At 40.0% G+C, this 26283-nt stretch overlaps 1 protein-coding gene across 4 annotated transcripts; it reads right to left on the minus strand.

Moving 5' to 3' along the window:
* Positions 1–6327: 6327 nt before the first annotated feature.
* Positions 6328–23787, minus strand: LOC122538117. Of its 4 annotated transcripts, none has more exons than XM_043671894.1 (11): positions 23762–23787; positions 17643–19354; positions 16076–16129; positions 15680–15985; positions 15440–15508; positions 15297–15365; positions 15062–15181; positions 14919–14984; positions 14756–14824; positions 14291–14473; positions 12903–13550 (listed from the first exon to the last, which is right to left on the minus strand). In XM_043671894.1, exons 2-11 carry the CDS (start codon positions 19326–19328, stop codon positions 13230–13232), a joined length of 2943 nt encoding a protein of 980 aa, XP_043527829.1. In that variant the 5' UTR covers positions 19329–19354; positions 23762–23787; the 3' UTR covers positions 12903–13229. The 4 variants fall into 4 exon arrangements, with proteins under 4 accessions (XP_043527830.1, XP_043527829.1, XP_043527828.1 ...); XM_043671893.1 differs by lacking the exon at positions 23762–23787 and adding an exon at positions 21552–22034; XM_043671892.1 differs by lacking the exon at positions 23762–23787 and adding an exon at positions 21547–22034.
* Positions 23788–26283: the final 2496 nt, after the last annotated feature.

The raw sequence follows: 26283 nt of genomic DNA on the forward strand, positions 1-26283 counted from the left end.
TGAAACCTATCAAGAAATTTGGAAGAGATGCGCTTATGTAAAGCGTTTGGAACCGGTTATTGTTCGATCGGTACGGGAAGTCGAGAGAGCCTTGACCAAAATAACGGCTTCTGGGAGTAACTGGGAGACGTTTTTTTTTTTTTTCTTTTTCTTTCATCCGGTTTCGAAGAAAGGTAATCCGGAACAGGGTGAAATGCACATCTGCGGGAACGGGCACCGTTATGTTACGCAACTCGACTCGAATTCAGAAAGAAAGCGGATATTCTGGCATCTCCTGTTTCACGCCTGCTACTCGAGCAAGATCGATTCATCTTTTCTTTCTTCTTTTTTTTTTTTTATTGCATTCGATGACACTTTTCACCTCTAATTTGAGATTTCTTTACTTTTTTGTTCACTTTCGTAGTGCTCGAGCAATTTCCTCGATGAGAGAATCGGCGAGGCGAGCGATTTGTTATTTAAAAAAAAAAAAAAAAAAGAAAAAGAGGAAGCACAGATGTTACAATCGTTTGTTACAAGTGTAATCGTTGATTTCATCCATCGTTCGCCGCAGAATGTCTCGACTGAATTAGTCAATTACCTGTGTGAATCACCTCGAACGCGCCGTTCTACTGATCGTCAAAGTTCACTCTGGGTATATCGTCACGCTGTTCCTATGGTTTTAACATCAAACGTGTGAATATATGATGGATACGTCGCTCGATTATTGACATCCGGAGTAACTGGTTTCGCGATTGCACTCACCAGTTGAGCAAACAACTTATCTAGAAACTGCAGAAAAATCGAAAACCGCTGATATCGAAGTCAATCGGCAACTGAAATCGAACCATAATCGCCAGTTACACACAAGAGAGAGAGAGAGAGAAAGAGAAAGGACGTAATTTTTCAAAACATCAATCAGCCAGATCTCTGTACCTCTCTTCTGTGCTTTCTTCTCTTCTATCGATGAACGTTAGAAACGTCTCGCAACTTTCTCTCTGTCGCACTGTTCACCACAAAATTCACCGTCAAACAATATAGACACGTTATCTATCCCAATATATATCTCGCGTGTGTTTCACTCTTCTACGTGTTTTGCGTATTTCGGGCGCGAGACGCGGGAAAATTCGAAGTTGTGCTCGATCTCGGGACAGTTCTTCAGTCCGGCGCGGCGCGACGAAGCGGGTACAGGTATCGACGCGACGCCTCGATGCCGGTTTAGAGGCGAAGAGACGGCCGACGACGAAGGAAAGTCGTAACGGGGAAATTGACCGAACGAAACGGCCGGTGTTCTGCCACTAGCGACCGAAGGTGGGCGAAATTTATGGCGTAATTCCAGCGCCGCGTTACTTAAGTCGTTCGAATCTCTTTCTTTCTTTTTCTGGTTTTCTTTCTTTCTTTCTCTTCCCGAGAGGCCAGGAGAGAACACGACGATTGACGTGCCGTAGAATTAAACGGGCACACGTCATACGTCAGATTTCCTCCGGAGCGAGTTCCCGTTCACGAAGACGTAAGATGCAATTGATAACGCTGTACGACGATACTTACCATCTTCGTCGTTTGTCTATGGTAATTACGAAACCGCGTAGAGTTTCGATGCGTTCGTGGGTAATTGAAGTCTGGGTAACCTATAGGAAACCATCGTTCTTAGGCACTGCAGACATACGCAGAGTCTAATTGTCGCGGGTTTTCTCATTGCAAATGGAAACTCGTTTCCGTGAAATTTTCCAGAAAGGAAGAAGAATCCCCCATTACGAGCGTCTTCCATTGTGTTGTTCGGGCATTGTACGGATTAAACGGTCATGGGAAGTCATCAATCTGGTAACGAGCTGTGTCACAATGCAAGGCAACGAGTCGGCCGTGTAACGATTCGATTGTGCGTACCAACTCGCGCTGCGTCAAACTTGCTCTTTGCCCGATGGAGTTGTCGCAACTTCACGTTGTCGTGCACTTTCACGTGCGGATATTGACTAAAAATCTAGCCACCGGTGATTTATCCGGTGGCCGGCTACGTACGTACGTCGATACTTTCGACTACGGGACGATCGGATCCCCGAATCGCTCGGATCGAGGAAATTAAACACGTCGCTTTCGCCGTGGCGAATTTGCACGGTCACGGCAGAGACCGCGAACACTCGCGTGGTCCATCCCTAGAAAAGCGGGTTTCTTCCATGCCGATCAGGTTGAATCGCCTTTACGTAACACTCGCTCGTGCCTACGTGTGTTACATGTATCCTTTTACCTACCACAGTTCGTCTGTAATCGCTTTACGTGACCATATATACGTGCTCGTGTTCGCAGCGATGGCTCACGGGGAACGTTCGATGGCCCCCGAGTATCTCTGAGCGTTTCTGCGCCATTGTACGAAGCTTTGCACTCCAGCGACGCCATTACGAATATAATATATTAATATTATTAATATTAATTATTAACATATGTATAATATAATATATAATATACAATACTCGCCCCTATTCGTGTCTGTAAAAAAAAATGGACAAGAGAAAGAGATCGTTACGTAACTAAATTTACGGACGTTTATATACATTCTGCTTCTATCCAAAACGAAATTTGCGAAAGTGTGTGTTGCAAAGGCTGGCAAGTAAAGATTGTTGACGCTCGCAAACTTGGTAATTTTTTTTTTTATATATTTTATGTCTTCCGAATATAGCATTCCGCTAAATTTTAACTGTTGCTTTTTATGTATAGACGCATATTTTTTACGTAATATGTATAACATTTTATGTATATAAACGTAATATATATAATATTTTGTGTGTAGATAAGATTTTGACAATAACTGGTACACAAGTAATTATAATTTCGAAGACTTTCGACATTCTGCAGTCAGCTTTCAAGCGAAGAGCGCGAAATTCATGTACAAGTGCAATACGTACGTGGCTAGATCTAAAACGTAACGTTGCCTTACGTTTTGAAATTTACTACGCATAGCTAAAACTCTTAACACTTTCTAGTAATCAGGGATTATGTTTTCCCGTCTGCACGAAGATAATTACTTCGTGCATTCTGTTTTCGCTCTATTATGCTAACACCGTAGAAATTGTACAACAACGCGCAATTACAAAACGCGTGTTATATATCCGAGTAAAATGTTTACGGTTAGATTGAAAGCGACGATTGAATTCGTTCGTCTGAAAATAAATAAATGAAAAATTATATTTAGAAGAAAATCAACGAATTCCTATTATCCACCGAATTCAAATTTTCAATTTATTTTCGTTTATTTTCTTAAGATTAAATTGAACCTCTAATTTTTATGTAACACACCAAAATCGTGTTTTCCAAAAACTGAGACTGATGGAACGATTCTACTTTCGAAATTGTCCTTTCAACGGATCGAAACTTTTTGAGATGTTGACAAGAAATAAACGAACTTAAACTACATCGAAACTTGGCTGGACGTTGATCAAGAAATCTATTGCGTTTCATAGCCATCGCTACGAGTATGCATATCAATACGCAAGACGAATAAATATCTACATCGTCTTTACTTTCTCCGGTTGCCCACGAAACTTCCTATACGCTATACTCAACAACCATAGACACTACTTTATCCATGATACTGGTTCAAGCGAATTACATCAATCCCGTGATTTATCTTTGCAAAATGTTACGATATTTCCTGTTCGGAGAAAGTTTTCTATTTTTTTTCGTGCCTCAGAAAGCTCGACAAGAGAAGGAAACAGCGTTACCCATTGAAAGTATATGAAAAAAAAAAAAAATTAACATAAATGTACGCACATTCACGAGAAAAGCGTAACGATGCATAACAGTTCTTGTTACGTATTTCTGGTAACTGTGATTACTTTTCTAGTTACTGTCATCATCATCTCTCACATCTTCAAAAAAAAGTAGAAAAATTAGAGTTTCATTTAAAAAAAAAATAAAAAGAAAAAGTTGAAAACCGTAGAGATCTATTTCGAAAATAAAATGTGAAAAATGAAATTCTTCTCTACAATTTGGTATAGAGCTGAATCGGGCAATAAACAAAGATAAAAAAGATAAGATTGCTTGAAATAAAGATAAAAACTAACGATTCAGACTCGCTAATTTATCATTTTTATTCCAAAAGTAACGTTGTCGTGGATCCATTTGTAAATAATCTCCACAAAAGGTGAAACAACAGACTATTTGGAAAGTTATTTGAAGAAACAAAATAATAAATGAAATAAAATAATATTTGATGGCGTGTGATAATTTAAAGAAAAATCATTTACTTGATCAAATAAATCAATGTAGAATTATTTCAACTGAACATCGAGTCCAATAATAAAGATACGTAATTCAACTAATCGTGTTTGAAATATTTTATTCAAACAACATGCCCGTGCCTGATACAGAGTTACAACCTGTCCCAGTTACTAGAAATTATGCAGCGAATCGAATTAGCGTTACTAATTAGCATGACGTTTCATCTTGAAAGGATCTCGAGAAAAAAAAGAGAAACATGATTTTCTTAGCTTAATTGTCGGATCTGTCCATCAATCGCACGCGTCAGAATAGCATAATTACACGATGCTGATTCGCGTTTCGCAATATATACGCTTTTGAACGCGCCCCCCCCCCCCCACACACACACACTGAGGACAACGCTCAACGGGAAGGATTATTCTAATACAAATGTTATTTACAGAGTTCTTACGAGTCAATGACAAAGTGATGACACAGTTCTATTTTTGGTTTTTTTTTTTTATCGCGCGAGACAACCAACACGCTGCAATTATCTACAGTCGATGAGTTCTTAGTCGAACAAACTTACTTGACAATTTTTTTGACCAACCCAATGTTTCATGGTTGCACAAAATTACGAAATACTATCAAACGTCTAAAAATTTAATACCGACCGAGAAGAACGCATTCATCTTCATTCACTAAATCGCAATATGTTAACCCAATATGTTTCAACTTCTAATCATCTTTGTTATCGATTACAAGACTATCTCCACGAAGGGGCAAACACTCGCAAAACTTAAGATAAAGCTTCGTCATCTCGAGATCTCGAAGTTTCATCGTTGTGCATATGCACGCGACGAATATTTACGGGTTGCGAGAAGATTTGTGAACCGTGACAGAAATCACTCGCAGTAAACTCGTGACAACAAACGGATCGTAAACTATTGCAGCGGACGTCTTCTGTGTAAAGGATGACTGGAATAACGATTGAAAATGAGATTGCCAGTAAGGAAAAGGCAAGGCAAAGTCTGACCTCAGGCCCCTCATTAAATTCCGCGGCGTGCATCGCTGCGACAATTTCATTACGCCATTACGCAAGCCCTTTTACGATCCGTTTATGTAATTATTAGACACGAACGGGTACGAAGGAGTGAATCATCAGACGAGAACGGAAATATGTTGCAAGTAAAAGTTATTGTTGCAGAAGAGCATAGGATCACGTTTCCTTTATCCGTTCGATCGGAGAAAGAAAGAAAAAAATCCTGAAAGATCTCTGCACGGTAATTGATCGAGCTCCTTGTTGTTCAGCGGTGGGTTTGCCGACACGTAACCGTGCAAAATAATAAAAATAGAAAGCTGGATCAGAATTGAAAGTAAAAGTACATACCTCGAGTTTGTGGCTGTTGCGTAACGCAAGGACTTGTGAAACTTCCGGGCGAAATGGTACACAGTCCAAGACCTTAAACTTTGCGGTCGCTGTTTACGTTTCACCTTCTCGGAGAAAGAATTCCCCCGGAACAGACGCGATCCGAGGAAAGCGTTTCGATTAAAATTACCTTCTGACTTATCGAGACGTTTCTTTGATCTTTACCATGATTTTTTTTCCCTTTTTTTTTTTCTTTTTTAACGTATAATACATGTATGTATATATCTCATTGGCACGAGTACCATAATTGATACAGTTTGAAATCGATGCTTTGGAAAGAATTCTTTAGAGATTAATTATACCAATAATTATGATAATTGTTAGAGTATTTCTGATAATCGTAGAAACGTTTCTCTGATCATTTTTCTTTTTTATCCTATAACGAAATTTCACTAATACGACTGTCATAATTGATGAAGTATTTTACAAACAATTATTTACGGCTAACTAATTTTAAAAAGGACTACTTTTAACATTAATTATTTATAACAATAATTATGCACGCATATTTCTGACAGTCGGCGAAACGTTTCTCTGATCATTTTTCTTTTTTATCCTATAACGAAATTTCACTAATACGACTGTCATAGTTGATGAAGTATTTTACAAACAATTATTTACGACCAACTAATTTTAAAAGGACTATTTTTAACATTAATTATTTATAACAATAGTTATACACGCATATTTCTGACAGTCGGCGAAACGTTTCTCTGGTCATTTTTCTTTTCTAATCTATAACGAAATTTCATTAATACGACTATCACGATTGATTGAAGTTTGAAACTTTGCAAAGAATTCTTTACGATTAGCCAATTATAGAGAGACTTTCTTTTAGCATTATCGTGACAATAATTATGTATGCACATCTCTAATGAAATCCTAAATTCCAACACAAGAAATACGTAATAAAACGTTGCTAATTATTCTTAAGAATATTTGTCCTTGAGATTTATTATCTGTGGACCGATTACATTAATAGCAATTATTATTAGAGAGCGATGGGCATAAAAGGATATCAAAAAATCCCAATTTCCGCTCTTAATTAGCGTTTGAAAAAGGGGACAAGAACATTTGCTTTTTTGCACGATTCATAAACACGATAATTGACGGATGTGAAATCTTTTACGCGTGTATATCGATTGATGATCGACAAAACACGAATCATTTTTTTTCCCCTTCTTTCGCGATCATCTACCATCTTATCTTTGGCAAAGTTACTAAAGTTGCTATTATAATTTGTCCCAGATTGACAATTGAATTTCCATTTTACGGTATCTCTCCGAATGTTATCCTCTATTGTTGACAAATCAGAAAGATAAATTCGGAGAACGATTCACCGATTGATTGTAAATGCAATGTGATATTTGCAACAAACTTTAACTTTTCATCTGGTTCTCTGTTGAAATCTTCGCCACTGAGAAACCTGTTAACTGAATAGATTAGAATGTCTACTAATTATGCATATTATATACATATGAATCAATGTTGAAAGAGCTGGATTAATATCACAATCGATGCAACGGACCGTAATTATTAGGGCACGGAGTCAAGTGAATTAATGCAATCAATCTTCTTGAAGGATATCAATAAAATCTTGTGAAATTTCACTCTTTTGATCTTCTTTGATTCCTTGACACGATTTGCGCGAACTTTGTTTTGATCGATGTCTATTTGTTGCGCGGGGAATTTATGTTCATGTCCGGATGGACTGAAGTCCATCGAGAAGAAATTCTTTAGCATCTTCCATCGTGGCCAGGTCGGCAATTAGCCTACAAAAGATAATGTCACTTAGAGAATGGCAGGTCAAATTTGCAATTGCAGCGTGAGCTTGTACGTAATTTTTGTGCCTAGTGTGTAATATCATTTGTTACAATCAAAAAAAGTGGAATTTAAATAGTGGTCCGTTTCACTTTCGAAATGTAATGTTTCAAGAGGTACCTTGCAATCGGATATCGATCTATAGAATGGAAAAATTTTGAACTTTTATAAAACTACAGTGAAGAACGGAACTATATCAATGATAATGAAAAACTGTCGACAATTCAAGTTTATATAACTTCGTAAAAAAAGGATCACTTTCACTTGGTCTTACTTAAAAAAAAAAAAAAAAAAAGAAAAAAAATTAACTCACGATCAGAAGTAGAAGCTTTCAAAATGAAACGAAATAGATCATTATATGATCCTCTTTTACGAAGTTGTATTAACAGTTTAAATTTTGTATTATCATTGTATTACGGTCTTCACTGCGTATTACAGCAATTAATTTATTATTAAACAAACTTGTGTCGCTAAGCCAATTTTATTTTCAATCATCGAAGTTACCCAATGATCGAGGATTGTGTCGTACATTTATTTCACAACGGGCTGTTATAAAATAAAAATTGTACCAGGTTTACTGTTCTAATTTTTAGAAATATCTCGTGCAACCAATAATCACTTGATCTACCAATTTGATATCTAACTGAAAATAATCACTGAAAAAAGAAAATGTGGAAGTTTTTTCTCTCCTTTCGCGTGCGTTAAAACTATGATTTAGCAGAATCGCACTAATTGAGATTCGATTATGTCGTCTAGCTTGTCTCAGAAGCCGGTTACGATGTTACGAAACATTTAAATACGATCTATCCACCAGATTGATTTTTCCGTCGCCAATCTTCATCTGTTGCGCAAATATAATTGAGACCTTAATGGAGAGAGATATTTGATACAAATATTAATTACAAGTAACCCAAGTAATTGTGATATAAGTAAATTTGAACACACTGGGCGTAACACGTAGGAAGTAGAGCAGGAAATCATCCCTCCTCTTCGTGAAAAAGTAAGTCGAAAATGTACGGTAAAATTTGTTCACTTGAAGCTTCGATTTCGTTGAAATAAAAAAATAGGCAAATTTCTAGTTTAGCGGTTTTTTCCAATTCTGGTTTTTTTTTAACGGATAAAAAGAAACGCTAGATCTCACGTTTCTCAATGTGAAAGAACATATGGAGCCATCTGAAACGAAACAAAAAGGAAGAGGGAGTGTAGCGAAATGGCTAAACTAGAAATTGACCAAAAAACGACACTTTGACAGTAAAAATGAAAATTTTAACGTTGCCAAAGAATAAAAATATAAGGCTCGGCGTTTAACGTGTTCGTACGTGATCATAGAAGTTGTGTCTCACGAAATTTCAAGAAATGTTTTCTATGATACACGTAATATAGTGTCCTTCCCCCTTCTCCTGCATAGTCGGTTCAAGGATTAAACTACTACCGATTACGAAAAATACAACTTTCTTTTAAGAATGGAACGTGAATGGTCTTTAGTGTCCGGTTACGATCTCTGGACATTATCATGCAAAACAAAAAAAAAAAAAAAGCAGTCCTACCATCTATTACAGATATCTCTCTCGTACGCCAGGTAATTTATGAATAATGAAATTTCAACATTCAGAAGAGAAATTTTTTGCACACGATGGAATTTTGTTGCCGTTTACGAGACTTAAATTGCATCGTCAAAAAAAAAAAAAAATATTTACATACGAATTTAGACGAAAAAATTGTGTAGTCGCACTACCGATTGACATAATTTCCATTATGTTTCGGTACAAAAGAACGCGTTAGAATAATAGATGCATTACATTGAAGCGCAAAATGAACCCGTAAAAAAAGAGGTTGGACGTTAAAGAAGTTAATTACGCATGTAAATTCGATTCCTCTTATAGATATATACTTCGCGAAATTGCAAGAAAATTTACAAATGAAAAGGAAACAGAGTTAGTATCAACGTGAGAAAGAAGAATTTCATAATTGACATTACATTGTTGAGAAGTGGAGAAGACCCTCTTAAAAAAAAGAATGATACAATATTTCACAACCATCGTTTCCGAAAAGTCAAGATCTTCAATGGCGATTAAAATTAAATCACTTTGCCGTTTAACACCAGAACTAACACCTATCAAGGACTAAACCATAGAATTTTAATCAGAGATATTAAACTGAAAAAAAAAAAAAATAGAAATACAATAGAGTGCACAAACTTTTATTCGTGTATTTTATAAAAAATCAATTAAACCACCAAAAATACACTATTTTGCATCTGTAATGTGTCTGAAAAAGAAAATTATGAATTAGTCATTTTGAGCACTCGGTAGTTCCAGTGTTAAGTCGAACGTTTCCGTTGAGACAGACAGAGAATTTCTAGCGTATCGAGTTACGTGTATTAATTTTCGAATTTTCCCGAACGGCGCGTCGTTGTCGATCGAACCTCGGATGTTCCGTGATCGTTTGGCACGGTTCGTAAACCCGTCAAGGACGGAGTAAAAGGGAAACGAAATCGGAGAAACGCCGCGACGCTGTTGTATAGTGAATCGCCGCGTTTAATCGGCGCCACCGGCGATTCTCGACTTTCACGGTCCGACGACGTATACCGTCAGATATACGAAGCTTGGTGCGTGGGTGGTGATGGTAACGAGCGGAAGAGCACGATGTTCCGCGATTGTTCGTAGGTTAAACGGTGAAATGTGCTTTCACATTACGGAACTGGAGTCAGCCTCGACCGTGAACATCGATTTGAACGCGCGTTGCCAGTCGTGAAACAACAAAGTCTCCTTCTCTCTTTTCATTTTTTTCCATTCGGTCAAAGAATTCCACGGAGCGCAAATGGACATTGCGTGAATCGTTAATTAACTCTCTGTTGAAATTATCCGACGATCATTGATGCATGCAACTTTAGACGTATGTAAAAAAGAAGGTGTAGGAATTTGCCTGCTTCTACGAAAGAAGTAGAATACAAAGAAAAAGATACGTACATACGCGAAGAGACACGTTGGCGCAGTGTCAACCAAAGCTGATTTCAACTTAAAAATCCCGTGCTTGTATAGACAAACGAATAACAAAATTCCGCGCAATATATTTCTCAGTCGTTTCCTTAATTTTGTACTGACGTTTATATATATATATATATTTACAATGATACTCAGCTGATTTTTTTATTCTTTTTTTATTCTAATTACGTTTCGTCGTAGCGTTTAGTATCTAGAATTAAATCTCTAACGCGAGATTTATTTTGATGTTCGGCTTACACATTTCGCAATATTTAAATTGCCTGAAAGATGCGAGATTGATTGTTTAATGGTCGTGTATCCACGTGAAACGCGTCGCTGCCCGTTTACTAACGCGCGAGGTCAAAGTTCTCTTAACAAACACTTTTTTTTTCTCAGGTGTATCGCAGTACGTCCCACAGTCACGTCAGATCGTTGATAATTTGCATGCGCTAAATTGCTTCTTCCGTGCGCAAGAGAGTTACGAGTTTTGAAATGAACGTGTCACGAATCCACCTTACGTGCATGTTACGCTCGATGGTCAAAAGTTCTCCTTTTTTCAATTTGCCTCTTTGTCAATTCAATGAACAATCGCTAAAAACAAATCGGCACTAAAACACGACCAACGGTCCATTAAACGTGCTAATTCATTCATTCGTATCTCGTTGACTCCGCGCGATTTGACAGAAATTTCCATTTGTTAACGAGATCGCGATCGTACGCGAGAAATAACGTTAATCAAGCGTTAATCCGCATGATGAACGTGTGAACGTGTTCCTGTCAGACGTACTTTATTAGCGACGCCATTTCCTTCGTCGTATTTCAATATTTCGAAACCACGACAACGCAATTCAGAATTTTGGACGTGAAAAGCCACGTTAATCCTTCGAATAAATACGTGTGGTCAGAAAAGATAGATTATGATAATTCGTGGACGCCGAAAGAGTTGAATTGTTCGAGGGCAAGGCGACCGTCCCTTTCCAAGTGATATAAGGCAAGAACGAAAGGAACGATTGCGCAATGTAGACCGATTCTTCCGTAAAAATTCTCCCGAGAACCCGTTTCTCACGCATAAGGATGGCCAGTGAAACTTATAAATGGCGAAATAAAGTGGCGACTTAAAATGGCGAAACGAAGCGGAGGATGAAGTAATTAAATGAAATATATTACTGCCTCGTGTGTGATTCAACTGAATGGATAGTGCAGGCGGCGAGAGAGAATTAACGAGCAACTCTGTTTCTTTTTAAGAGAAACAACAATCGTTACGTCACGTATGAAATTGTATCGGTCTTGTTCGAGAGTGGAACATCCAAGTACGCGCTCGATCCCCTTTTCCAGTCACGTAATCCGTCTATCTCGTTACGCGTCACTCGGCCCCACGTGTTCTCGAGCACGATTGTGTTCGTTCAAGCTTCCAAGACGAATTTGTACGACAAATTTTGGGAGGAAAATAAGTTTCGCTGAATGTTTCGAAGTGAGGTAAATAGAATGGAATTTTATCGATCGATGAATGGAATTTATTATTATTCGAGATATGTACAGTGAGTCACGTTAATATTCAGACGGTTAAATAATCCAAGTGCTGAGAGTGTTATAATTTTATTTGAAAACAATCGTATAACAGTAAACTGAAAGTTTGAATAATTTTAAAGAAGAACATTTACTTTGATATTCGCGAATTCATTTGTTTCAATTTTGTGAGTTTATATCGTGATTTTAGCGGATGAGCAAAAGCGTTTGAATATTAATATCAAGCACTGCATAATTTATATTTGAATCGTTACGGCATCCCTTTGAATTTCATGAGATAGAAAACCGATAGTCTTATCGTGGTAAGCCAATTTTTTTTTTTTAATGGCAAGCAAAGTGGCAAATTGTGATCGTGCGATAAATGAATAAGAGTATGCAATTCGTTAGAAAAAAATTACTTACGTGTAGATACACGGGTTACAATTTGATACAATTTATAATTCATAGTTCAATAATTGCGTTGCGTACGATTTAAGATATGAATTTTATTACATTGTTAAATGATTAAGAGTACTTTTGTAAGTCGGCCTTGACTGACCTATTCTTCGATCTTACTATCGAATTGTAGAACTATCTTCTTCAAATTTCAAGTATTTTGATTTGCATCATTTGTACAACGATTTCGCCGAAAATTACTTATCGCCATTGAAATATGCAAATATACAATACGTAGGTTTGATTGTTGCATTCTGACATAAATAAAGAAAGAAAAAAAATTAAAGCATGACATAAAACGGGTGCACATGATTGGAACGGAACAATTTCGAATTTGGTCGAATCGAAATCGTATGTTACAACCTTGAATTAATGCGTTGTATCAATTAATATTTATGTCGACATGTTCGTTAACGCTATGTTAGAGAAAATAAAAAAATAAAAAAAAACAGGCAGAACGCAAAAGAGCTTGCATTTATTTCTCACATATTATACAAAAAAAAAAAGGGAAAAAATATATCAAATAAAGAAAAACAAAAAAACGAAGGGAACAGTTTACTAAAACTAAAAATTCAGCATGATTAAACTGACTGTATCTTGTATGTACAACTTTCAACCCTCTTAATGCAATTTCTGTCGATATTCAACACCTTTCTTTCAACCCCGTGTCGAAGGCACAAATTAAATTTAAAAATAGTAGAAACTTCAAGTAGATACTAGGTACAGGATACGTATATACTTAATGTACAATACTATCTAATCTTAAAATAAAACTAATAATTATTTCTCCGGTACAAGCACACAGGCAATCACTTGGATAAGTAAATGCAGCATAGAGCTAGTGGTATCATCTACACTTTTATTAATTATTGCGGCTCACTAGTAGTTATGCTAATAGTCTCGCTAAGAGGAACCATACTACGAGGTGGTGCACCGTGTTTAGGAGGTGCACGATATCTAGGAGGCGCACTATATTTAGGCGGTGCACTATATTTAGGGGGTGCACCGTATTTAGGGCGTGTACCATATGCAGGAGGTGAACCCGTTTCAGTGAAGGTCTTCGACGATGCATTTAAAACGGTCGAAATAGCATTCACTAACGAAGCAACCACTTTAAATATCGCGTTAAGGATCTCATTGATCGAGGAGCCGAGTTGATCGGAGTTTGAGTGCACTGGTGGTTTAGGCTGAAAAGTTCAGAAGCTCAGTCACAGAAGGCTAGCGAACTAGACTGTGAACGTTTACAGAAAGTATTTATAAAGAAATTTGTCTATTTTCTCAAACCCCTTGACGACCAATACGACGAAACGAAAACTGCGCTACGTAGCCTGAGACAAAATTGAAAAAAAAGGTCAAAGTTTCTTTCGGAAAGTGTTTTCACTCCTAGAACTTCTCTTTAATCCTTGAGTGGATTAAATGAACAGTTAGTTAAATTAATAATTGCATTATATATGCTATTTGAAAATTCTAGCGATGCAGGGGAAACTTCATTTCATTTTGCTATTTGATAGAAATAGAACTTGAGGATAAAAGGATCTGCTATCATTTGCTTAAAGTTTCGAAGCTTTTTCAATTTCATCCCCTTCAAATAAGATACTGCGCGATAGATTTTTTTTCTAAGAAGAGTTTATGTCAGTACTGGATACTGAATCCAGTGAAAAATATTGGGTATGTACGAGAAGATTGTCGTCAAAGGGTTAAATACGGTATCAAAAAGGAACAAAGAAAACATCGTAAAAAATATGTAACGAGCGAGACGAAATCTCGTCAAATGTCTTTGCGAAGACGAACACAAATTTTCATATGAACGTCCACAGTCTACCAGTAAATCTCAGAGGATTTATGTTTGGATCATAGGGAACAAGCGTGACATATCGGTGAATAAGATGCCCAGCGAGAGAAAACGAGGCGACGAGAGAGAACTTACGTAACCGTTTGGACGAGGTGATCCACCATAGGAATTACCATAGCTAGTTGGAGCCCCGTAAGCGTCCTTGTGACCACCGGAACTGCTGGAACCGCTGGAACCGGCGCTGGTGCCTGCTATCGATCCAGCCACCACTGCTTTCACGAGGCTCGTCAAGTCCGATTTGCCACCAGGGCCGGAATTCTGCAAAAAGCCCAACCCACCAGAAACCATTAACGGTTATGTTCGTTCGAGATTTTCACGCAAAATATACCGCAATGTTCAAAAAAGAGAAACCTCGGAATTTTGAAGTCGAACTTTCGCAACGATACTCCACTAACGTTCGGACTATGTCGATAGTTGCGGCGTAAAGAAGCTTGAAAACGTTTCAAAGAACGATCGAGAGGCATGACACTGGTTTAATAGTGAAACGACCGGTTTGTCAGAGAAGAACAAGCGTTTATTAACAGAAGAGTCAATGCGTACTTTGCTAAAACTAGAGACAACTGCGGCGATCAGGTTCGAGAGCCGTGTCATCTTCCCAGGCCCGATCGGCTAGAATGAAAACGAACATATTTTATGAAATCAAAATCGTGGTGTGTCCGATTGCTAAGAATACGATAATCAGAATATCAGAAAGTGTATGCACCTCGAGCAAAGGAGCCAGCGAAGCGTTACTCAGATCACCAACGCTTGAGCCGCCTTCGCCTGGTGCCTGAAATTCACAAATTCGTTGGATGGTTCTCTGTTCACGGAGAGACAAAACGTTGTGAGAACGCTGTTGATATTTACGTTGCTACTTTGACGGCTCAACGGGACGAGTAACGGGCCACTGAGTGGCCCGATCACCGGCGCGATTACTTGAAGAAGCGGCGTCAGAAGCGCAGCAGAATCTCTCGGACCCTCCGGACCCTGAAACAAGCTTTGTCTTTTACCTGTCACTTACCTCCGCTCTCGGCACCGCTTCTCATCCGTCACTTCCGTCTCGCTCGGAGCGAATTCTCTACAGAAACTTGGGGTAACTCACTTCGCTGAGTTGCAACAAGGCGGGAAGCACTAACGCTGGAAAGTCGCTTGCTTCGTTCTCGTCGTCTCCCTGAAAATCGACCCTTGGTTACTTCATCTTGCAAATTCACCCGCCATCCTTCAGAACTTCGTTCTGGGTTTTACCTCCGACAGGTCTTGAAGCAACGGAACTGCTAGTTCCAGCAAGTCGGCAATGTCTGCGTCCGAGTCGGGCTGAAACAGTCAACGATTGCAGATTCGACGACGAGAGGACGCTCGGGTACAAATTGCCAACGAGATTAGCCAACAAGCGGCGAGTTGAGATTAAATTGCAAACTTATTCGATGACCTAGTACCCTGGTTCAGTATATGTAGTTTCGAGATCCTTAGTCAAAAAGTTCTTACATCGCTAAGATCTTCCAAGGCCGGCGCGGCGAGCATGAGCAACTCGATGATAGCTTGAATGGAACCACCACCCTCCTCCTCCTCCGAGGACTCACTCTCGCTGGAACTCTCGTCGTCGTTGCTTCCCTCGTTGGATTCGACGTCGTCGTCGTCGTCTTTGTCGTCTTCGTTGCCATTTTCTTCGCTTTTGCCAGCACTGTCCTCTTTGCTGCCGCTTTCCTCTTTGCTGCCGCTTTCCTCTTTGCTATCCTCTTCTTTGCTGTCGTTGTCCTCCTCTTTGCTCCCGCTGTCGTCGTCGTCGTCGTCCTGTCATCGATCGAAATTTCTTCTTCTAATAATAATAGCAATAACAAACTCGCGACCCGGAGTAGAATGGTAAAAGGAAGTCGAACGTACCTCGACTTGTTGCGCCAAAGTTTGATTACGTCTTCCTTTCTGTCTGGACACTGACTGAAATAAACGAATCGACTTCAATTAAGTTCCAATTGACGCGCGCGATCGGCTCTGGCTGACACCGATGCAACAGCTTGAGGAGACAGGCAAAGTCTTCTGTCGTTCGCGCGCGATTTACGCAACGATCTCACACTCCAAGAAACTTGGACCACAGAGGATCCTAAATTTTTCTAACGTAAAATAAATGAATAATGGTAAGAAACTACGTGCACCTCGTGCATATGTGGACCGCACGAAATGCGAGCACGACACGATACGCTCGTTCTTGTCATCCCTTTTCCTTTTCATTTCTTTTCGTATTTTAGATTGGGCAAGCACGTGTTACGTGACACGAACTTTCGATTTCGTTCGCTTTCCTACGAAACCGCGATATTATCAACGACGTGATCTCGTCGATGTTCGCGGCGACAAGCAAGCCATCGCCGGCAATTAACGCGTCGAATAAAATATTCACGTTCACTTTTCAAACCTCTTACAATGAGCCAACTCGCGCTTTTTCTTGTTTTTTTTTCTTTTTTTTTTTTTTTCCCCGTCAAACAGCGTTAATCTACGTACACCTTTCACCCATGTGTATAATTTGAATATTTGAAAGTCGTGCGGTTTCCCGATACTCTTGTTTTTTATTATTTTATATTACGGTTGAGGAAATCTCAAAGTGCAGTTTGACGCTTCGAGGTGGTCTCCGCGAACGAAGGTTCGTTTGCAGCATGGACGAGCCGAGCAGAACGAGGCAAGCGTTATAACGTTGTGAAGAAATCAAGCGTTCAACATGTCGACATAGTTTTTAGTTTTCTATTATTTTTAACTGCGATAGACGTTGCATTGGAAAAGATGAGAGAAAAGACGAAACAATTTAAATCAGTCGTAAATCTACACAACTGTATATTAGGTCGCGATATAAATTTTTTTATTTAATTTTCAAGAGATTCGTGTAAAAAGAAAATTGAAAAAGGAGACGGAGCAATTTGAACCAGTCGTGAAACTGGAATAATACATTTATTTGATCACGATAAAAATTTTTTTGTTTAATTTTCAAAAGACTCGTGCAAAAAGGAGACGGAGCAATCTACACACTACTGTACAATTACTGGCTCACGATACAAAATATTTATTTTCAAATTTCCATTTGGTGTGAACACCGCTTCATAATGGTGTCAATATCGACTGAGTACTTTTTGAAAAATGTTTGTGCCCCCGATTAGTTTGTGTTCGGGCCAGTTGACGAATAATTAAAAATAACGACGTATTCAGTCTCAGTTCAGCTCGTGCGCGAGTACAGTGCGAATAAATCTTAAGAAATGCAAGTAGAGTAACTTTATAAAATTCAGACGCGTCTCACTCACGCCGCTGTCTAAATTCAAAAAGCAAACAAACGCCGAACGGCGCCATAACGGCGATAAACGACGCGAATAACGAAAGCCAACAGAAACGTATTCGGATGTTTTCACTCGTGACACTTGCCGATTGTCCATCTATGCTTTTACCCATTGCGATCGAATTGTCTACTTACCGATGGCCTCTCGGTGGAATAGAGCTGCGTTTTCTGAGGCGGCGGTAACCTTTGGCGCACTGGCGCCCTCTGCGTCGTGGTCGTCGACGTCTGCTGGTTCAACAGAGGCGGCGAGAGATTCGTCGACGTCTGCTGGTTCAACGGTGGCGGCGAGAGATTCGTCGACGGGGTGTTGTTCCTTCTGATCGCGATGAACGTCCTCAGCAGCTGGCTGATCGCCGACGGCCTGCGTTTCGTCTCGGACTTCTGCTTCTTCGACTTCTCCTTCTTCGAGCTGTTCTTCTTCTTCTCCTGCTTCTTTCGCTCCTCCTTCTTCGTGTCCGTGTTCTCGGTCACCTGAGCGCCGTCGTCGAACACGACGTTGATCTGCCCGGACTCGTTGGTCACGGTGAAGTTCGTGGTGTCGAAGTACGGCGGGAATTGATCGAGCGGGTCTCTGGTCGGTATCGTAAAGTATTTGCTCGCCTCGCTCCTCAACGTGGTCGTCTGCACGGGTTCCTCGCGGGTGAACGTGATCACCGCCTCGAACGGGACCTTCAGCAGCGGTTTCACCGAGCTGATGTTCCTCTGCTGCGAGAGGAAATCGACACCTCTAAACGGTGCCGGTAGCTCGTCGTTGAACACCGTTAAAGGTGGATTCTGCGTGGTGAACACGATCTCGTCCGCGCCGAAATTGTTGGAAACGTTCCTCTCGATCCCGTCGAAGAAGTACCTGGTGACGAAAGGATCGTTCGGGAACTTGATGCTGTCGCTGGTGGTCGGCACGGGCAGGTAAGCTCTCGTCGGAGGCGAAACCACGTTCGTGTTCCGAAAGACGGTGGTTGGCTTCACGTCGATGTTGATAGCCGGCCCAAACTCGGGGAACGGAGGGACGAACAGCTGCTGTTCCGACGTTTTCAACAAATTTGGCGAGCCGATCGGGCTTTTGACGAACACGGGCTCCTTGATACCCACCCTCGGGATGTTTATGTTCGCCGTGATCTCCAGAGGACTCGGGACAGTGGTGTCCGTGATCCCGAAGCCGCTGAACGTTGGCTGCAGTTGCAGGTTGTTGAACAGACTCTTGGTGGCCATTCCGTTGACGGTGGGATACTGCGCGGTGGCGTACACCTTGTCCTTGAACGACTGAAGATTCCCATTTCTCTGCTGGTTCCTCTGAAGTTCAGCCGAGTTCTTCGGCTGCCCGCCGTTCTCTACAATTCGGACCGCTGCTGGGATCGTTTTCTCCAAGTTCGCCGCGTGCGCGAAATTTCGAACGTTCTCGGCGTACCTCGCGCTCTCGAAGCTCTTCGCAAACTGTCGAACACCGTTGACAGGTCTCATCCCACTGAAACTCGATGGTCTCGCGTTATCGGGATGTCGAGATATCGCGTTGCTGCCCGTAGGAGCTCGAGCATTACCGACAGGCGCTTTCAACGGCGCCTCTTTCACGGTGGTCAACGTGATGTTTATCTTAGACGCCATCAGACCCATCACGTACCTGGCCCACGCGACCAGATCGTCCTTCGTCGCGATTTTCAGCGGCAGCTGGATCTCCAGGATCTTCGGCACGCTGGAGAACCCGTCCTCCGGCGAACGCAATGGTTTCGACGGCGGGGCGGGCATCGAGATCACCAGGTTCGTCGCGATAAGCGCGAGCATCGTGTAAGACCTTGGGATTCTCGTCGGCAGCAGGAACGACATCATCGTCGGTCTTTCTCTCCAGACGATTCCTGAGAACGAGAACGACGCGTCAGGTACGTTCAGTCTTGATCGTTCAACGTCCACGCGGATCCGTGGAACAAAAATCGACACCTTGACGTCATTTCCAGTTTCCCGTTCGCAGAATCAAACAGTCGTCAAACAGAGCGTACAACAGAGAGAATGTTCAGGTATTGCACATGGCCGACGGTGGCCGGGGATCGATTCGAGCAACGATTCGAAACACAAATCGCGGAATCGCGACGTGAAAACTGACTGGCAAACCGATGGAAAAGCGATCGTTTTATAAGCGGATGGGTAATTGATCGTCCCTTTCCTTCCTGATCGTGGAAACGTGTATTTTTTCGGTGCGCCGATCGGGATATTGGCATTCCTAATGACAGTGCGCGCTTCCGCCGTTGCGTTCGCAATTACGGGGGTGCGGCGCACGCGAAGCGCCGCCGACGACAGGACGTTGCCTTTCGCAACGCGACAGAACCGCATGGACGACCGAAAAACCCGACGTGAAAATCGCTTCGTAACTCGGGTACGCCGATTTACTATTATAATAGCAACAGAAATTTTTCATCTTTTTGACGAAATCTTCCCTCGAGGCCTGTACTTTGCCTATGGTTCGTCATTTCTTGCTTCTTTTAATTCGCGGGAAACGATTGCGAAGAGAAGCACGCACGGGAAATTATTACCGAAGCGATTGGTACTTCGTTTTAAAATGTGGAAATGCTCGAACGAGATGGTTTAACATTTTTTTCGTTTGGAAACGACCGCCGAAAATCGTTGAATATTACCAACGATCCGTTCTAAATCTAGAAATGCCACAAGTGGCAAAAGTAGTTGGAGGAGATGATCTAGCATTTGTTTGTTTCAATTGCAAGAAGAAGCGGAATATATTTAACGTTGAATGCTATTTAATATATATTTAACGTTGAATGATATTTTAGATATAGAAATACTACGAAAGGTAGTAAAAGTTGGAGGAAATATTTGTTTCTCTTTTTTTTTTTTTTAGATATAAAAATACATAGGTAGAAAGATAACAAAAATAGTTGGAGGAGATGATCCAACATTTGTTTGTTTCAATTGCAAAAAGGAGCGGGAAATCATTGAATTATTATCAGAAATTACTTTTAGATATACAGGGTGTTTCGTAACTTGTGAGACCCACTTCGAAAGCTGATTGTACGCCTAAAAATAATGAAAAAAAGTCATAAATATATGTCCTATCTGTTTTCGTTTATGAGATATAATGAATTTTATAAACAGTAAACTCTCTATTCGGCCTCTCTTTCCATAGACCGCAATAGTTCGTAAGCAAAAATTCGCACTGATTACAAATAATACCTAATTGATATCTTGAATGTGAAGAGAGTTTTGTATCTACCATACTTTTCACTGATGAAGCTAGTTTTATCAGGGATGGTATATTCAATTTTCATAATAATCATAATTGGGATGAAGAAAATCCACACGTTATTGTGCATTCAAGACATCAACACCAGTTTAGTTTAAACGTATGGGCAGGAATAATTGATAAATTTTTAATTTTACTACTTTCTTCTTGATGGCAAAACTAACAGGCACAAAGTACGTTGATTTTTTAAGCACGCGTTTACACGAAATATCAGAGGAAGTTCCAGTCGATATTAGACTTCGTATGCGGTTTATGCATGATGGAACTCCGCCGCATTTTAGCCGAGTGGCTAGGCAATNTTTTAAATCAACACTTTGCAAATAAATGGATCAGTCGTGGAGGTCCTATTGCATGGCCTGCTCGTTCTCCGGATTTGAAATAGATTTTCATTTGTGGGGACATTTAAAATCTATTGTATACGCAACATCGATTGAAAATGCTGAAATACTACGAAATAGAATAGAGCAAGGCTTCCGACAAATTCGAGAAACACCAGGAATGATAGAGAGAGTAACCAGATGAATGACAAGACGCGTGCAGGCTTGTCTTCAAATGCAAAGTGGTCATTTTGAGCATACTTTTGTAAGAGTAATTAAAACAGAAAATTTATTATATCTCATATATTTATATGTTTCCCACAAGTTATGAAACACCCTGTATAAATGCTACGAAAGATGCTCATTTATTCCCTTTAATTTGAAAGTAATTGTGGAAGGAAGCGAAAAGTCGAAAGAAATTTCAAAGAACACAGAAATACTACGAAAGCTAGTAAAAGTAGTTAAAGGAATGACGCACTTTACCGATGATGCAAAAATAGTTGAAGAACGATCCAACATTTGTTTGTTTTAATTTTTAATAGCAAAAAGAAACGGAAAGTCGTTGAACAGCACCAGCGATTGCATCGTTTTTAAATGCCACGAGAGACGCGCGCAAAAGTAGTCGGCGGAGATGCATTCGCCGTTCACTTTTTACAATTGGTAATTTCTTCTTGGCCGTGATCGTGATCTTGATGCGTCAGAAGGCAGCAACAATAAGCTTGGCACAACACTAGGCGAACAAACTCCCACTACGTTCATTAACAGTTTCCCGTAAGGAAACAAAGCAAGGACAAGTTTAACACGATCCCACGCAGATGAAAGTTACCACGCTAGTTTGCGTGTTTGTCAAGCTAATTGCACGCCGTCTGAGATTTTGCCCGAGTCGCTAGTTGACCTATACTTTAATATTCCCTTTGTAACATATTTACGATATTCTGCTTTGTTCTCAGTGTAACATCTGTGTACGTAATTCCATTCGTACATTAACAATTTTAAATTCTTAAATGCATAAATGCGTCTAGTAATTACTTTTTGACACGAAAAAAAAAAAAAGAACCAATTAACCTACTCCTACCTCATGTATCTCAAGAAAATGGCATAGATAATCATTATATCTCAAGGTAAGTACTAAAAAAAAAAAAAAGAATAGTTCTAACATATTTACCTACTTTTTTATGGATAGAATCTCATGTAATCAATAAACTGTCTTGTGAAACAGATAAATAAAAAATCTAAAGTAGGTGATAATGATAAAACGTGATCGCTAATTTGTAAAATCATTGAAACGATTTGAACAAAAAACGAGGACAAGTAAGAGAAATATAGATTTGAACCAGGGTTCATCATCCTCCATCGACAGATATCATAACAATGTCAGGTGTACAGCAAGGCTCGAGGCACCGTTAGATCGTTTCACTGACCAGCCTCGTGAGGATTTATCGTGACACAACGATCGTACACCAGATCCCAGCCGAGCACCTTTTATGGTACAAATCTTTCCAAGGTCGGTATCGCGCGTTGCTCGATTGAATTTCAATTCGATCATCGACCTTTATCCGTGCCACGCGTTAGAGAAAGACAGAAAACGCCAGGTCTGCGTTTACGCAACCCGAAAGCCTTTACATCATCCTCCAATTATACGCGTCGTTTCTTCTGCTTCCGTCGACAATCTTCAAACTCGAATTTTTAACCTCAGCTGGATTTCAACTCGGCTGTAAGTTTATCGACGGTCGTTTTGCAAAATGATCAGGTCGCGCTATTTACAACGACGTTTCATTACGCGTTTTTACTTTGCACAAGTGTAAAAATTCCGTGCAAAAGTTATTAGTAAAAGAAAAGAAGAAAAAAATGGTTGTTGTTGTCTTCTGTCATAAAAACGTGCAGAAAGAAGTGTGTAGCTTAAAGTCGAACGATTTGCAAACGTCACGTTGCACAAGATTTCTAACAAATCTCGCTCGCTCGAAGATTTAAATTTAGATACGGAACGGATTTATGCAACAAACATTTCTTTTCACGCAGGTTGCAATTAGGTGCAGGTTACAACTACAACTTTTTGTCCAATGCGCGAACGCGCAACACGCTTGACTGATTATTTTTTTATGTACAAAAACTTAACAGCGCTCGAGCGCTTATTAATTTTGCAATTTTCCACGTTCTAATCGATCTGGCACGGAGTAAACGCGATCAAAAGGAATTTATGGAGGATAGAACGAAGATAGATCGAAGGTAGCTCCCTGTCTCTTTCGTGGATCGTCGAAAAATTTTCGTGTCACAAATTTCGCTTATTCTTCCGCGTTGTTCGGACTGACCGGCAAGAAATCGTCTTTCACTTTTCCTCCGGAATCTTGCGGATTGACCGCAATTAATCTGTGTCTCCTTTAAAAAAAAAAAGAAAAAAAAAGAAAAGAATGCGACGCCGTTGCAAAAATTTCGCGGAAATATGAAATTCGAATTGAATTCAACTTCGCTCGGTCCAGCGAACCGAGGAAAAGAGAAACGAAAATTCAACCGGCAAGCCAATGATTTAACAAACGGATCGTTCGCCAACAATCGTTCTTTACTTTGTTTCCTGGATACTAATTGCGCGCGAGCAAACGACATAACGACAACGACAATTGGGCTGCAGCTTTCACGACCGGGCGAAATCATCCTGTTAACGTTTAATAAATATATTTTTAAACGTGGACACGCACCAGCGGCCACGCCAAGGGGCCAGAAAGAAAACACTGCCAACGAGCGACACTACTTTCTAATGCTCGGACCGTCGTGTCTCTCCGTTAGACTCCGTCAGGGCGCTCGTTCGCGAACATCGTGCCCCGTCCGAGTTTTTCTTTCGACGTTGTTGACGCGATCGATCCACGCGAGTTTCGATCAGCGACGAACCGGAAAGAAAGCGAGTTTCATTTTGTAACTGTACGTCCGTTGATCGATCGATGGTACAATGAAAGGAGCAAAGGTGAGAATGCGAAAAATTCAGCGCGATCGAATTTCTTCTCGATCGGTTTGCGTCGTCGAGAAGTTTATGTTTTTGGAAATATCGGCGATGTGATTCCAAAGGATCGCTCGACATCTTCCCGTGCCATTTTTATTTCACAATTTTACAGAATTGTCATTAAAATTTGCAATTTTTCTCAACCAATTTTTGCATCATCAGGATTTGTTTTTGGAAATATCCATTTGTATTTCATAACGTTACGAAATTGTCATTAAAACTGTAGAGAGGTTATGCTAAAATTACAAAACACAGACGAAAAGATATTAAGAAATTCTTTCACATTTGCACGGACTTTGATAGGCCTTCGTTCATTTTTGGACAATTAATTAATCACGTAATCATTGATAACTTGATGTAACAATAGATGATAGATGCAATTGATTTTTTTTACACCGAAGATAGAAAAGAAAACTGTCTTTGTAAAAGAGCAATTTTAAAATGATGTTGTCCCTTTCTTACAGAACATCGTGGATCATTTTGAAAATGATTTCATCCTCGAGTCTCTCGGATCACATTTTTATCTTGTCCAAAAAAAATCGACAGAAACGAAACTGTCGTATTTTGCTTTACGTAATGGAGAAATTAAAAAATGAGAAACGCGAGAAACAGACGAGTTACCGATCAAGTATTTATCTGCGTAATTAAAGCGAGCGAAACTCAAAGGTGACAGGAGGAAACAGTTTGTTGCTGCTTTATGCAATATTGTACTAATCGATCAAACTGCAATGGCAAATATTCTGGAACTCGCCTCGCCTAAAATCGAATAAAAAGCCAGGATCCGAGAAAAAACTGGTTGCTACAGAATTTGCGAAAACGTGCAAGTTGTTAGGTCCGCGATTATGTATCGAGGCCGGGTCTGTTACTCTATGGGTCATTGATCGCCATTGCACCAACATTTTTGCTATGAAATTCCATAAAAACTCCAACCGAGCGAAAAGCACTATTTAACCATCGTTGTGTCACTAATTCTGGATCGTATTGCGAAATATATTTCCGTCATCATGAAGAGAGAGAGAGAGAGAGAGAGAGAGAGAGAGAGAACGATTTAGATCGTGGAAATATTCGAAATAGGCTGGCTAGGGGTTGCTGTCAGTGAAAGGGTAGCTAAGGTGTCTCCGTCTATCGATCGTGCATGGAAACAAGAATAATCGAGGACTCTAGCGACCGATTCACCGGTTTTCCTCCTACTGTCGGTAATATCGCTGATCGTTGATTATTGAGAACTGTTGACGGAGAGAATTAATTTGACATTTGAGTCAAAAGTATAGAAGCTTGCAAGGATTTGTAGAAAAAGAGAAGCTATTTCTCGCGAGTAAAGAGAAGCTGAAACGTCGAGTCGCGCACACTTGGTTTTTCTAAACGAGGCTGATGAAAAGAAAGATGTGAGATTGTAATAAAATAATATAATAAAATAATAATAAAGTAATTAAATAATATAATAAATAATATAAAATCGAGTAATTGTCAGAGTTGTTACACCGGCAACGGTTTGACGATGTCGAAGAACGCGTCGCGACCAATTGGTCGGGCCAATTCCATGCAAATCGGTTTCGCGCGATTGCAAGGTTAGCAACATTCGAACAGCGCGGTCTGTCTGCAATTCGGTAGGTTTGTCCTGGCGTTCGTTGCAAAATCGATAATTGCAATGTCGTAGAGAGAGGCCGCTCTTATCTTCCGTCTACCTCTCGAGTATTTACCGATGCATAATTGCAACTAACTAGCGACGTTATTCCAGCGCGGGGCAAGGAAAGGCTGCATGCTCGAAACGTCGCATTTTCGCGATTACTTCTGTGGTCTCGCCAATGGGAAACGCCTCGTTGTTTTCCGAGGTGCCTGGAATTCCGCGGCTCTTGAATTCGGAGTTCCGTTCGTCGCGGCTGATCGTTTGATCTTTATCGATTTATCGCGACAGGCTGAGGATTTACACGCAAACAGGTGAGTTTTCACGCGCACACGGTGAATTTGTGAAAAGAATCCGACTCAATTTGCACGTTTGAACGACGCGACGCTTTCGTAAAAATATCCATATGAATGTAAATGTCTCTTTTCGTCTGTTTCCTTGAATTTTCTTGAATTTTCCTCTCGTCTATTATTTTGCACTTCAGTTTCGTTTTGTGTTCTTCTTAGCATTGAAATACTAAACTATTTTAGTCTATTTTTTCTTTTTCCTTTTTTTTTTTTTTATTTCAATATCTATTCTATGAAAAACTTGTAAAAAAG

This window comes from Frieseomelitta varia, unplaced genomic scaffold (assembly GCF_011392965.1).
Source record: "Frieseomelitta varia isolate USP_RPSP 00005682 unplaced genomic scaffold, Fvar_1.2 scaffold_961, whole genome shotgun sequence".
Classification (NCBI taxonomy): domain Eukaryota; kingdom Metazoa; phylum Arthropoda; class Insecta; order Hymenoptera; family Apidae; genus Frieseomelitta; species Frieseomelitta varia.

Coding starts and splice junctions, on each gene's coding strand:
- LOC122538117 (XM_043671894.1), bottom strand. CDS start 19,328: ATGATGTCGTTCCTGCTGCCGACGAGAATCCCAAGGTCTTACACGATG. Junction 15,509..15,679: donor CCTTGGAAGATCTTAGCGAT/GTAAGAACTTTT, acceptor TGACTGTTTCAG/CCCGACTCGGACGCAGACAT. Junction 14,825..14,918: donor CGCTGGCTCCTTTGCTCGAG/GTGCATACACTT, acceptor TTTTCATTCTAG/CCGATCGGGCCTGGGAAGAT.